Source organism: Marmota flaviventris, chromosome 5 (genome assembly GCF_047511675.1).
Source record: "Marmota flaviventris isolate mMarFla1 chromosome 5, mMarFla1.hap1, whole genome shotgun sequence".
In the NCBI taxonomy this organism is placed as follows: domain Eukaryota; kingdom Metazoa; phylum Chordata; class Mammalia; order Rodentia; family Sciuridae; genus Marmota; species Marmota flaviventris.
This window is the reverse complement of record NC_092502.1, coordinates 48,758,565-48,773,311: the sequence shown is the minus strand read 5'-3', so window position 1 is coordinate 48,773,311 and position 14,747 is coordinate 48,758,565. Positions and strand designations below refer to the sequence as shown.

The following is a 14,747-nucleotide window of genomic DNA, read 5'->3' as shown; positions in this document are numbered from 1 at the left end:
AAAAGGATATAACCTATAATCATCATTCTGTTTAATTTCCATTAAAGTCTGAAATTGCACATATAAATAATAATCATCAGCAAAGAGTAATGTTTCAGTGAGCTTATTAACATCTCAATATTTAGAATATGTAAGAAATTTTGCATTTATAGTAAAAGAAAAATATATGTAAGTAAAACTTAAGTTATTAGGGTTTTTAATAATTGAAATATCTTGATAATTATAACTGAAGAAAAAAAGTCAGAGGATAATGTTTATAACTCCTCCTGCTACACGCTGCCCGCCACCATACACCATGACACAGGCATGCTAAGGTACTCTTTCTCCCTCTTTATACACTATAGTTACTACTGTAAGATTTACATCAGCTATGAAGGAAATTTCAATAATGGATAAAAGCTTGGCTCAGAGTAACTGGATTAGTTACCAAGATATTAATCCTAAAGAGAACAACAGTGTCTCAAGAGCAAGGAGTGTTAAAAAGTGCTAGAAGCATGCACTGAATTGCCTTTTTCTCTAACCGATCCTAAACTATAAAAAATGTCAAAAGTTGGAGACTTTCCTTCTTTTGAAAGAAGCAGGCTTTCATTAGTGGGCTTTTTTGGGGGTGTGCATATGTGTAAGTAGTCTTAGTTTGAGATCTAGGCAATTTTATTTTCCTTTGAGGAAAAAAAAAATTCACCAAGGACACTTGACTAGGGAGTGTTCTCAGACTTTTCTGCCTTTTCTTTAACTTTATTACCTACTTCCCAACCATCAACATAGCACTTTATATTCCCCTGCACTTATTTTTCTCTTTCGTTTATTCAACATCATCTTTTTGTACTTTGTATCCTTGTAAAAAACAAGCAAGCAAACAAACAAAAAACAACAACAAAGCCAACACACACTTTTTTAGATATCTTTACAGAAAGACGTAACCTAGTGCTACTTTTTAAAGTTGCTTTCTGTGTAATGTCTGTATTTCCCTTTTTGTCAGTGTAAAATTCTAGGCTCAGATATCAAACCAAAGTCTTGTTAAAAGTTCATATCTTTAGAAAAATAAAATATTCTTTGAATATAGACTCAAAACTTGATTTTCCCTCTCCTTCTAGGCTCCTTTTGAGCCTAGAAACAGCCTTCTATGAAGTTTCTTCTCCTTTTCCCACAGTTGAAATTGGATCTTTACTGCAATCTTAACTGGAAACTTCTTTGTTGGTAATGATGGTATTTATAGTAATAGTAGATATAGTTAAAACAAGGTTAGGATTAGGGATAGGGGTTGTATTATTGCTACAAATGCTGCTGCTGCTGTTCCCCTTCCCAGTTTTATAGGTATAATATCTGGTATTAATTAGTCTACCATTATGGCAACAAAGCCATTAGCCAAGAATGTTTCACATTCTATTTTACAAATATTCTCGATTCTGATCCACAATGAGTTGTTTCAAAATTGAGAAGGAACTTTATCAAAAATTGATGTTATATATTTAGAACAACTTTCTTGATATTGTTTCAGGGTTTCTTCTTCATCAACATACCATATTTTCAACATTTTACCACTTTGACTGTTGATGTCATTAAAAGCATTCATTGATGATATAAGCCAAAAGCTGACTTTGACTCTTGCTAAGTTAGATGTGCTTTGTGATATGATATCTTAAAAGCAAAAAAAAACAAAAAACAAAAACCACAACTTTATCATACAACTTGAAACTTGGAAAATATCTTATGTTCTTAATATAATATCTAAGAACAACCAAAGTTTAAGATACAGATTGTGGATAATTTTTTTGATCTCTTCAGTTTTTGTTACTATCTGTGGATTAAATTTAACATAAAATCCCACAGTAAACCAAGGTTCTGGAGCCCTCATTTTGCTTACTTTGGTCTCTAAGAGTAATTGTACTATATGGCCAGGAGCAGAAAAACAAGGTTTGACAATCACCTGTGATTTTGTGGGGGTTGATAATATGGTTGGTGTCAGCATGAGCAGAAGAGATGTACAAGGAAAGATTTCAAGTTGCTTATTATTACAGATGGCAAAAATTGACCCCCAGTTTATAGTAAAAGCCACTTTATTAGGTGGAGGAACTCTAAGTCCAGCTCTTAAAATCAATTTCAGTAAAAAATTAGCCTGTCTGTTCTAAATGTAGGTGCAGAAAAAATTATAGTCTGCTCTGAACACCTGGAGAGGAAAGCTATGAAATACATTTTTTAACATGTAAATTTTTCTTTACATTGTAAGTTATAAGGGAGAAATAAATTCAAACAATAGTATTACAATTACATTTTACTGTACTCAATAGATAAAAAGTGTTGAACATGCCCAATATTGGCATTTATGGAACAACAGAAACTTTCATACATTGCAGGGAGTTGTATGCAGTGGAATCAACAGCTATGTGGCAATTTCTTGTGAAGTTAAGCACATACCTACTCTGCAAGTCAGCAATTCTATTCACAGATACAGTACTAAGAGAAATGATAGCTTTTAATTACAAATTTTTATAAAACTTTTCATAGTTTGTATAATAGATAAGAGTGGAGACAATGCAGATATCTAAACAGCAGAATAGACAGACACACAACTTTATCATATAAAATACTGAAAAATAGAACAATGCTGTTAAATCTGAAAAACACTGTATTGAAGATAAAAAGCTAGATTCACAAAAGCACAAATTGCATGATTTCATTTATATGAACCTTTAAAATCAGTCATACTAATCTAAGAAGATAGAAATTTGTATAGTGCATGCTTCTCCAGGAGTGTGAGAATTGAGTGAGGGACAGAGGGAACTTTCTAAGGTGATGGAGTTGATTTTTATCTTGATTACAATGTGTATTTCAGGAGTTATACTTTTGTCAAAACACAGAAATTCTACTTTAGATATGCTTGTTTTGACAGTTGTCCCCAAATACCTGTGGGGTATTGGTTTCAGGACCCCAAGGATATTTGCATATGTCCTACACATATCCTCCCATATACTCTACATATGAAATACATTTTTGCTCAATAACTTTTAATTAGGGACATTTTAATAAAACCTTAAGATGATGGGAAAGAGTGATAAATTTTCATGGTTTTATTCTGTTGCCATAGGACCCCTCAAAATTAAGAACTCAGTATGGAATAGCTTTGTTAGTCTTTTGATTCTTCTTCCTTTATTCTAAAGCAGTTTTCGAGCATGTAGAAGTAGCATGACTTGAAAACATAGCTCCCAAAAGTAGCTTGACATGGGCTTTAAAGTAGGTTTGATTTAAAACTTCATTACTTAGTATTACCACTTTAGTGAGCAGTTCACTTAATCTTTGTGCTTGTTTCCTACCTATAATGTGTATGTTTGTGTGTATGTATGTTTACATCACAGTACTTTGAGAACTGAGTGACATAATGTTTGTTAATTGCCACAGTTGTCAACATAGGCAGTCAAGAGTTAAACCTTTTACCCTTTCTTGTCCCTCTGAATCTTACCTGTAGATTGATAAAAGAAATTTCAAACTAAAATTTGGTGTATTTTATTCATCTGCTGTATTACTTACCTGGGCTTAGGGGATTGTGCTTAGTGATTTTTTTTTCATTGCAGGATTTCTTTTACTTATTAATTTTTACCTTCTGAACTTTCAAAAGGAAATGTGAAAAAAGCTTTGAAGCTGGTGATAATGGTCCCTTAAAAATAGACTCTGCATATATAGGCAAAAAGATTTATAAAGCAATGGTTTCCCCAAATAAACATTTAGAAATTAAATTATTTTTAAGTGGAGGATTTTCTTTGTTCCTCTAAATCAGTCAGACTCTTATACTTTCATATTGCCTCAGATATGATGATCTTTTTTATATAAAAATGTTATCATTTATTATCAGTATGCACAATGCTTTGTATCATCTCAGTACTATGATAAAAGCCTTGTGAGATGGATATTATTTTTTCATTTTAGAGATGAAAAAAATGAGACAGAGGTTACATAACTTAAAATACATACCTAGTGATAGTGATCAGTCTAGGTTAGACTGCAGTGACTTAAAATGGCATCATTGACAACAGCCTATTTGATGCTTTTTATCCAGTGGTGTTGACTATAGGATCTCTGCTCATTGCAGTCAGTGGGGAACATGGATTGATGGAGAAAATATCTAGATACATCATTCCATTTTCATCAAGGAAGATGCAGGAAACGTGGTGAATCCTACACCACTTTTAACACTTCTGGCCGGAGGTGACACACATTACTTTTGTTCACATTTCATTAGGCCATGCCTAACTTCTAAAGGGTGATTAATGCAATCTGATCATTTACCAGTAAGGACGACTGGCATATTTGTTAGTAACCCAGGTGACTATTACCTAGAAGGAGGGGGGCGTATTCTAGATCTAGCTCCAAAATTCATTCCCTTAATTACCTTAGTTGGATGAAATCTTATATTTAAGATGGAAAAGTTCCAGGCTCTTGACCAAAAGAACATTAGTATTCTCCTATACATGAAGAATGTAATAAATGTCTTAAAATACCAATAGAGTCTTCAGTTTTCTCAATCTGTATGTAGTCCAGTTATGTTTCCTATGTATTGTAAGATATTTCACAATTTAATCTGTCCACTGTGCTCACTCTGTAAAGTAATATATACTTCCTCATTTCCTCTCCTGCTTTATTTTTAAAAATTATGAGAATATACCTGAGGGACTTTCAACAATTATATTTTGTAAAGCTTTTGCAAAATATTAATTGTTTTTTCCGTTGGTGTACATTGATTAGGAATTATGTTTGACTGCATGTAAACAGAGTCTTTATTGCAGCAGTTAAATTCAATGGGGTTTCATACTGCTTAAGGGAATTATACATCAACAAGACATAACAATTGTAAATATTTATGCCCCAAACAATGGAAGATATACTTATATCAAACAAACCCTTCTCAATATTAAGAATCAAATAAACTACAACACGATAATACTGGGTGACTTTAACATGCTCATCAAACAAAGACTAAATGAAGAAGCTATAGAACTAAAAAGTATAATTAATAATTTAGACTTAACAGACATATATAGAATATTTCATCCATGAATGACTGAATAAACTTTCTTATCAGTAACACAGATCTTTCTCTGAGGTAGACCATATATTAGGCCACAAAGCAACTCAGCAAATACGAAAAAAAAAAAAGAGAGAGAGAGAGAGATAATACCTTTCATCCTATCTGGTCAAAATGGAATGAAATTAAAAATCAATGATAAATTAAAAAATAGAAGCTACTCTAACACCTGGAGACCAAATAATACACTATTAAAAGACCAATGGATAGCAGAAATAGGGATGAATTTAAAAAAAATACTTAGAGGTAAATATTAACAGCAATACAACTTGTGAAAATCTCTGAGATTTTGAAGGCGGTGAGAAGAAAGTTCATTGCATTGAGCTCATTCATTAAAATAATAGAAAGCCGCCAAATAACCTAACGTTACATCTAAAAGCCCTAGGAGAAGAAAAACAAATCAACATCAAAAGCAGAAGACAGAAAAATAGTTAAAACCAGAGCCTAAATTGATGAAATTGAAACAAACAATCAAAAGATCAATGAGACAAAAAGTTGGTTCTTTGAAATAAATAAATTCATAAATCCCTAGCCACGCTAACAAAGAGAAAGAGAGAAAACTCAAATTACAAAAATTTGCAATGAAAAAGGAAATATCACAATGGACACTACTGATATCCAATAATAATGAGAAGCTATTTTGAAAATTTATACTCCAGTAGAATAGAAAATCTTGAAGACATAAACAAATATCTAGAGGCATAGGACCTACCGAAATGGAATCAGGAAGGCGTAGAAAATTTAAACAAATCAATTTCAAGAATGAAATAGAAGATGCTATCAAAAGCCTATCAATAAAGGAAATCCCAGGATTAGATGGATTCTATAAGACCTTCAAAGAAGAACTAATACAAATCCTCCTCAAATTATTCCATGAAAGAGAAAAGGGGGAGAACCCTTTCAAACTCATTCTATGAAGCTAGTATCACCCTGATATGAAAACCAGACAAAGACACATCAAAGAAAGAAAACTTCAGACCAATATCCCTGATGAACATACATGCAAAAATTCTTAATAAAATACTGGCAAATTGCATACAAAAACATTCAAAACAGTGCACCGCGATCAAGTGGAGTCCATCCCAGGGATGCAAGGCTCGTTCAACATACAGAAATCAATAAATGTAATTCGTCACATCAATAGACTTAAGGTCAAGATTCACATGATTATCTCAACAGATGCAGAAAAAGCATTTGACAAAATACAGCATCCATTCATGAGCAAAACACTAGAAAAACTAGTGATAGTCGGAACTTATCTCAACATTATAATAGTTTTATATGCTAAACTCAAGGCCAACATCATTCTAAATGGAGAAAATTGAAAGCATTCCCTCTAAAAGCTGGAATAAGACAGGGATGCCCTCTTTCACCACTTCTATGCAACATAGTCCTTGAAATTCTAGCCAGAGCAATTATAAGAAATTAAAGGATACAAATAGGAAAAGAAGAGCTCAGACTATTACTATTTGCCAGTGACATGATTATATATTTAGAAGATCCAAAAACTTTCACTAGAAAACTTCTAGAACTCATAAATGAATTCAGCAAAGTAACAGGATATAAAATTAACACTTATAAATCAATTGCATTCCTATACATCAGTGATGAATCAACTGAAAGAGAAATTAGGAAAACTATACCATTCATAATAGCCTCAAAAAATAAAATATTTGGGAATCAATCTAACAAAAGAGGTAAAAGACCTCTACAATGAAAACTACAGAACTCTAAAGAGAGAAATTGAAGAATACCTTAGAATATGGAAATATCTATGTTCTTTCATAAGCAGAATTAATACTGTCAAAATGTCCATACTACCAAAAGCACTATATAGATTTAATGCAGTTCCTATTAAGGTTCTGATGACTTTCTTCATAGAAATAGAAAAAGCAAGTCTTGAAATTCATTTGGAAATATTAGAGGTACAGAATAGCCAAAGAAATCCTCAGCAAGAAAAGTGCTATAGCAGGCATCACAATATCAGACCTTAAACTATAATACAGAGCTGTATTAACAAAAACATCATGGTACTGGCACCAAAACAGACATGAAGACCAGTGGAATAAAAGACACGGAGACAAACCCACATATATACAGTTATCTCATACTAGACAAAGGCACCATGAACATACACTGGAGAAAAGATAGCCTCTTCAACAAATGGTGCTGGAAAAACTGGAAATCCATACGTAACAAAATGAAATTAGATCCCTATCTCTCACCCTGCACAAAAATCAACTCAACGTGGACCTAGGCATTAGACAAGAGATCCTGCTCCTGCACTTACTAGAAGAAAATGTAGATCTAATTTTTCATCATGTTGGCTTAGGAACTGACTTCCTCAACAAAACTCCTAAAGTGTGAGAAGTAAATCAAGAATCAATAACTTGAAATGTGATGGTATGGGATAGTATCAAACTAAATAGATTCTTCATAGCAGAGGAAACAATCAATAACATGAAGAGAGAGCCTACAGAATGGGAGAAAATCTTTACCACCAGCACCTCAGAGCATTAATCTCCAGGATATACAAAGAACTTAAAAAATGCAACACACACACACACACACACACACAAATCCAGTCAATAAATGGACAAAGGAACTGAATAAGTACTTCACAGAAGAAATATGAATGGTCAACAAATATATGAAATGAAAAAGTGTTCAACATCTCTAGCAATTAGAGAAATTCAAATTAAAACTACACTGAGATTTTATCTCACTCCAGTCAGAAAGACAATTATCAAGAATACAAGTAACAATTTTGTGGAGGCTGTGGGGGAAAAAGTTTAACTCATATGTTGCTGGTAGGAATGCAGATGGTGCAACTACTCTGGAAAGCAGTACGGAGATTCCTCAGAAAACTTGGAAAGGAACCACCATTTGACCCAGTTATATACCATTTGGTATATACACAAAGGACTTAAAATCAGCGTACTCCAGTGACACAGCCACATCAATATTTACAGCAGTTTAATTCACAATAGCAAAACTTTGGAACCAACCTAGGTTCCCTTCAACAGGTGAATGGATAAAGAAAATGTGGTATATATACACAATGGAATATTACTCAGCCATAAAGAAGAATAAATTTTGATATTTACCAGTAAGTTGATGGAACTGGAGATTATCATGCTAAGTGAAATAAGCCAATCCCAATGGGTAGAGTTAGAGAAGATAATGCTAAGTAAAGTTAGCCAATCCCAAATAACCCAATGCCAAATGTTTTCTTGGATATAAGGAGGCTGATTCATAGTGGGATAGGGAGAGAGGAAGCATGGGAGGAATAGATGAATTCTAGATAGGGCAGAGAGGTTGGAGGGGAAAGGATGTTGCATGGGGTTAGAAATGATGGTGGAACATGATGATCATTATCATCCAAAGTACATGTATGAAGACACAAATTGGTGTGAATATACTTTGTATACAACCAGAGATATGAAAAATTGTACTCTATATATGTAATAAGAATTGTAGGGCTGAGGTTGTGACTCAGTGGCAGAGTGCTTGCCTCGCACATGTGAGGCACTGGGTTTGATCTTCAGCACCACATAAAAGATAAATAAACAAAATAAAGATATTCTGTCCATGTATAACTAAAAAAATATTAAAAAAGAATTGTAGTGCATTCTGTTGTCATATATAAATTTTAAAAAGAGAGAGAGAGAAAAGAAAAATAAGCCAATTTCAAAAAAACAAGGCTGAATGTTCTCTCCAATGTGTGGATGATAATATACAATAAGAGGGGACAAGGGAAGAATAGAAGTTCATTGGATTAGACAAGAGAAATGAAGTTTAAACTATGTTTTATTCAAGCATAGTAAAAAAATTGTTGCTATTACTATTTACATAGTAAAAAAAAATTTGCTATTACTATTTAAAAGGTTTAAGGCAGGAGTTTAAAGACCAAGAAAACAATCCAATCCAAAATGTATTTAAAACCCTGACATAGTGTTTTTAAAATTTCTTTTTAAATTTAAATAACTTTCAGTAGAGTGTGTACTATAGTTATATTACAACCCCTTCCTTCACTGTTAGCTTCTAAATCCACTCAGTTTATGTGTTTATATTACATGCTAGGCCCTATAGGGTAATTTAGACAGATACACACGTGTAGTTAGGATGATTTCATATGCATTAAAGCCCAGGTATCTAATTTGTATGTAGTCCTAGACTCTGGGGAGAGAAGAAGTAAACCACTTAACCTCCTGCTGTCACCCTTTAATTGTCATTGTCAGTAAGTTTGCATTTCTTTGTTACTGAAACTGACTTAACTAATTCAATGTACTTATCTTTGTAACTAAAAGTTTCTTTTAGTCTGCTTTTTATAGATTAAATTAGTATTAGAGCAACAATTTTTTACTATGTTTGAATAAAACGTAGTTTAAACTTTGTTTTCCATATAGAAATATGGGCAATATTCCCTCTGTTTTTGAAAGAAAAAAGTAGGGTATCATGATTTGTCACAGATAAATTTTCAGTGTCTTTTTTTTCTTCCCTTAACAGACTTTGCTTCGTCCTCTTCAAGCTTTATGCTCTTTCCAACTTCAGCATGGTGCTCAAATTCGCCTCAGCAAGGAATATCTTCTGAAAAATGGATTATATCCCAAGCCAATGCCAAGGAACAAACGCAAACTCAGGAAAATGGAACTGTTAATGAATAGTGTTAAAATTTAGTACAAATTGTTCTTATGGTGCTAGATTACCTGACTTTACCAGGCAATACCATGTTATGTTTTGATACAATTTAGGCCTGTGTGTTTCTAACTGTAAAGAATGAAGATTGCTATTAATCTTGTTGGAAAGAAGGAAGTAAAGCAAATAGCCATAAAAACAACATAAAAAAAATTTCACTGACTCTGAAAAGCAAAATTTCATACTGTATTTGTTTAAAAAAATGTGCCTCTACTACATTTTTTTAAATCCAAATTTAAAATATGACTAGTTATAGAACTAGGCTTCGAAGTCCTCATTTTTAAAGTGGAAGAAATTGTGCCTAATTGAAACAGTATTGTTCCATTAATATTTCTGGGTAACTAGGTGTAGGCCAATAATGGAATGCATCCTGTACAAGGCAAAAGAAAGTAATTATAATCAAGTAGTTTAAATCAAATTTTTATTTCATGAAAGAGTATAAAACAATAAAAAAACTTTATTCTATAGAAACTAAACCTCAACTCAGCCAACGTGATTTAAGTATTCTGAAAATTGCCTGAATTTTTAAAGAGATGCATGTTATTTTGAAATAGCATGTATTCTCATTTGTTATTCTGGATAAATTTAGATTTATTAGTATTCATTGAACAGGTTTATTGACTAACTGATAAACTAGGTTTTACTAAGTTCCCATATAGAAATAACTGAAGTAGAATATTACACAACCATTATTTTAAGAACACATATCTGTAAGTAAGGTTATTTAAAACTGTTTTAATGAGTGAAACTTTCTATTTGAGACATCAAATTGCTCCCCCCCCACCAGGGAAATATTTTCTGAGATTTTTGAATAGCATTAAGAGAAATATATACAATGTTTATTTACATCCACCTTAAATCTACTACAGTTAGATTGACATTTTAGCAAAAATAAGGGACTTGGTTTTGGTCTCTATTTATGACTTCTAGAGTTCCCTTTAATCCTGAGTTAAGTTGGAAGGAAAAACTAAACATACAATTTAAGGAAAGCTTGATAAAGATGTGTGTGTGCATAAAATGAGTATATATCATAGTATTAGTACATACAGTTTTCATGCTCATTTACTTGCTTATCGTTGACCTAGATTAGATCCTTACTAGAAGCTATAAGACTGGCCACAATTAGAATTATAATTAATGTTTGGGGAAACGATGCAGAAAATACTTTAAAACAATGAACGAAAGTTAGATTCCTATTTTTCATTGTTGGCTTATTTTTGGATTTAAGAAACAGATTAGCTCATTTACCTAAAATACCTAATTTAAATTAGGTATTAACATTAATACCTAATTAGCATTATTTGGTATTAAAGAAGAAATAATAATGTGTAATTGTTTCTTAACAACTGGGTTAAAATAATCTTGCAGTAAATTTTTATGTTAAAATTAAACTTCACAAATTACCTTTAGTGTTATTACTGATTTTAAAAAACTCCTACATAAGATACCATTTATATTTTCAAAACTTCAATTTATGTTGACTTTTAAAAATATACTTTTATCTTTTAAATGCATTTGAGAGTATTTTTTGAGCACTTGAAAAGCATAAATTTCACTGTTTGGGAAATGTATAAATGTTTTTTTCAAGAAACTTTATGTAGTTTTCCAAATTATTTACTGATTTCTTAATTGATTTTAATTATTTTTTACAATTATTTTTATTGACATGTTAACATGGTAATTCCATTTAATCTAATAATAAGGTGATTCCATTTGATCTTCTTTGGCATGCCATCTTTCTCTTAAGTCACCTGTTCTTATGAAGCTTTTTAAATGTTATTAATTTTATCAGTTTTTTTTTTTTTTTTTTTATACCGAGGATTGAACTCAGGGGTATTTGACCACTGAGCCACATCCCAGCCCTATTTTGTGTTTTATTTAGAGACAGGATCTCACCAAGTTGCTTAGGGCCTCCCTAAGTTGCTGAGGCTGGCTTTGAACCCATGATCCTCCTGACTCAGCCTCCCGAGCCACTGGTATTACAGGTGTGTGCCACCAGACCTGGCTAATTTTATTGTTTTTAATTACTAAAAATTCTCAAAGTATGTAGAATTGTGTGCATATTTTAACTACAAATTTAATTTGGCTTTTAAAAATTGTTACATTTTTGTTGTATTAGTTGGTCTTTGAATCCACATGCTTTATGTTTACTGGAGTTTCCCAAATTAGTTTCATGTTTTTGGATTTGTTGCTGATAGCTGGCTTTATGTGTACACTTTAACTGCACTCTGATATAGTATAGATTATTTTGTGAGTTGTGATTTGAATCATGTTAACTCAGAGAATAGTATTTCCTCATGCACAAGATGACTACGCTCTTAACCCATTTATGATAGGTTTAAAATCACTATGTGTACTGAGGGATGTTTTTGAGAGGTTCTCACACATATAAGGGTTGAAAACTAGAGTATACAAACTAAATCTCAGTATGTGGCAATTTTCTATACCTAGAGTTGTGATCAATTGTATGTGGACTTCTGTAGTTATATTAGGAAAAATTCTCCTCGTGAACTTTAAGATTCCAAACACAGCTTTCCTTAAATAAGACTGCTCATATTTTAGGTTTTGTTTTGAAGATTTTAGAAGAAACACACGCCTTACTAACATTGTTTGTTAATTATATAGAAAAGTACTTAACTTCCTGTTTCTTTATCAGATTCTCTATCTTATGGATAAATTTTTGACCGTTGGATATATTTGTTTATTAGTATAGAAGTAAATTTTATTGATATTACAGTCAAAGATTGGATCAGAGTAGTAAACTCAAAAGTTTCTTGTTTTTTTCCTTTTTAATTTGTTCTGGGAATTGAACCCAGGGCATTCTATGTGCTGGGAAAATGCTCAACCAGCAAGCTAAATTCCCAGCCCAGTGAATTAAAAACTTTCATATAACTGTAGTTTATTATGCAGATTTACTTCTTTAAAACAGGTATGAATGGATATTTTTATAAATAAATAATACTATGTTTTAGATGTAATGAGACTTTGCATTTAATTGTATCCTATAAGTAGGCTTTTACAAAAAGAATGAATAGTAAGTTCTTAATTCACCCAATCTAAATTTGGATTTCCTGGATTGGTTCAAAGCATATTTTCCCTCTTTTTTCTTCATACTTTGTTTCCTAGAATCCTCTTTCCTCTTTCTCTCTCATCACCCTCATTGTTTCTTTTCCCACTAAACTTATCATGTATGTTAGGTCTTTTTGTTTTTATAAATTATTCATGTACCTTGAATAAGTATTTTTCTTTGCTAAAGGTCCTAAGGAGGTCTGAATAGATTATAACTTTGTATTTAAAATTTATGTAGGAATCACAGAATACTCCATGACTTTTTATGCCACACTGATTATTTCCTTCCTGTCTTAATCGATTCTGCTCTAATAGAATACCAAACTGAGTAGTTTATAAACTACAGGTGTGTCTTTCTCACAGTTTTGAAGCCTGAGAAGTACAAGATCAATATGCCAGCAGATTCAGTGTCTGGAGAAGTCTCACTTTCTGGTTCAGAGATGTTGCCTTCTGCTGCATCCTCACCTGGTGGTGGGGGAGAGCTCACTCTTTAAAGTCTCTTTTACACTTATACTAATCATGAAGGCTTACTCTTATTACCAAATCATCTCCCAAAGGTCCCATTCCTAATACCATCATCTTTGGGGGTTAAAGTTTCAGGCTGTAAATCTTGGGGGGACACAAATATTCAAACCATAGCATCTTTCTTACTGTTTTAAAAAAGCATTGGTACCCCTCTCCTAGGACTCTTCCCCATTCTGGAGCTCACTTTTCCTACTCTCTTCTTTCCCTCCTTCCCTCCCTTCCTTCTAGTCTAATAAATCCTGTTACTTTGCTCTCAAAAAAATTTTTTTGAGAAATAAACAATTATTTGTTAATTTTTCAGTTTTTAACAATTATTCACTTGAACTAAGAATATAGTTATTTTTTAAAAAAAAATTTAATTTAAGATTTTGTATAAAACTGAAGTAGATACCTTTTGATATGAATATACTTTGATAAGATAACATTTTGAATAAGAAATTATACTGTTTTTCTTCTTTAGAGGTATATTAAGGAATTAAAACAGTTTTTAAAAAGTATAACTGCGTAAGGATTATTTTCTTCACAAGTATATTTTTCATTGATTTTGCATGCTAATAGCAGTTACCCATTTTTACTTTCAAGTTTATTATTTAAAGGGGGGAAAACTCTTTCTTTTTATGTGTGTGTGTGTATGTGTATGTAATGTCATCTTATGGGAAACATGAGTTGATATGAAAAATGATAGTGATTTCCAATATGGTCAACAAATTTTATAAGCATATTTGTTTACTATTTTGGTTTTATTAAGAGTTTTACTTCTAAAATTGCTTCTTCCTTAGTAAAATATATGAAGAAACATTTAAAATTATATATTAAAAACCTCAATTTGGGGTCTAAAATATAAATATCCTGTTTTCCAGTTTTTATAATATTATGGTTTAGATGTGAGGTGTCCCCCAAAGGCTCATGTGTGAGACAGTACAAAATTTAGAGGAGAAACGATTGGGTTATGAGAGTTTTTTTTTAAATTTTTTTATTGTTGGTTGTTCAAAATATTACATAGTTCTTGATATATCATATTTCACACTTTGATTCAAGTGGGTTATGTACTCCCATTTTTACCCCGTATACAAATTGCAGAATCACATCAGTTACACATTGATTGATTTACATATTGCCATACTAGTGTCTGTTGTATTCTGCTGCCTTTCCTATCCTCTATTATCCCCCCTCCCCTCCCCTCCCCTCTTCTCTCTCTACCCCCTCTACTGTCATTCATTTCTCCCCCTTGTATTATTTTCCCCTTTCCCCTCACTTCCTCTTGTATGAAATTTTGTATAACCCTGAGGGTCTCCTTCCATTTCCATGCAATTTCCCTTCTCTCTCCCTTTCCCTCCCACCTCTCATCCCAGTTTAATGTTAATCTTCTTCTCATGCT

At 32.2% G+C, this 14,747-nt stretch overlaps 1 protein-coding gene across 1 annotated transcript in view; it reads left to right on the top strand.

The window, feature by feature from the left end:
• Dtwd2 (DTW domain containing 2) overlaps window positions 1-11,029 on the top strand; it is a 142,120-nt gene extending 131,091 nt beyond the window's left edge. The window contains exon 6 of the mRNA XM_027941116.2: window positions 9,587-11,029. Coding sequence (XP_027796917.2) covers window positions 9,587-9,757 — 171 coding nt within the window. The 3' untranslated portion in view covers window positions 9,758-11,029. The remainder of the gene's footprint in view (window positions 1-9,586) is intronic.
• The last annotated feature ends 3,718 nt before the right edge of the window (window positions 11,030-14,747 follow it).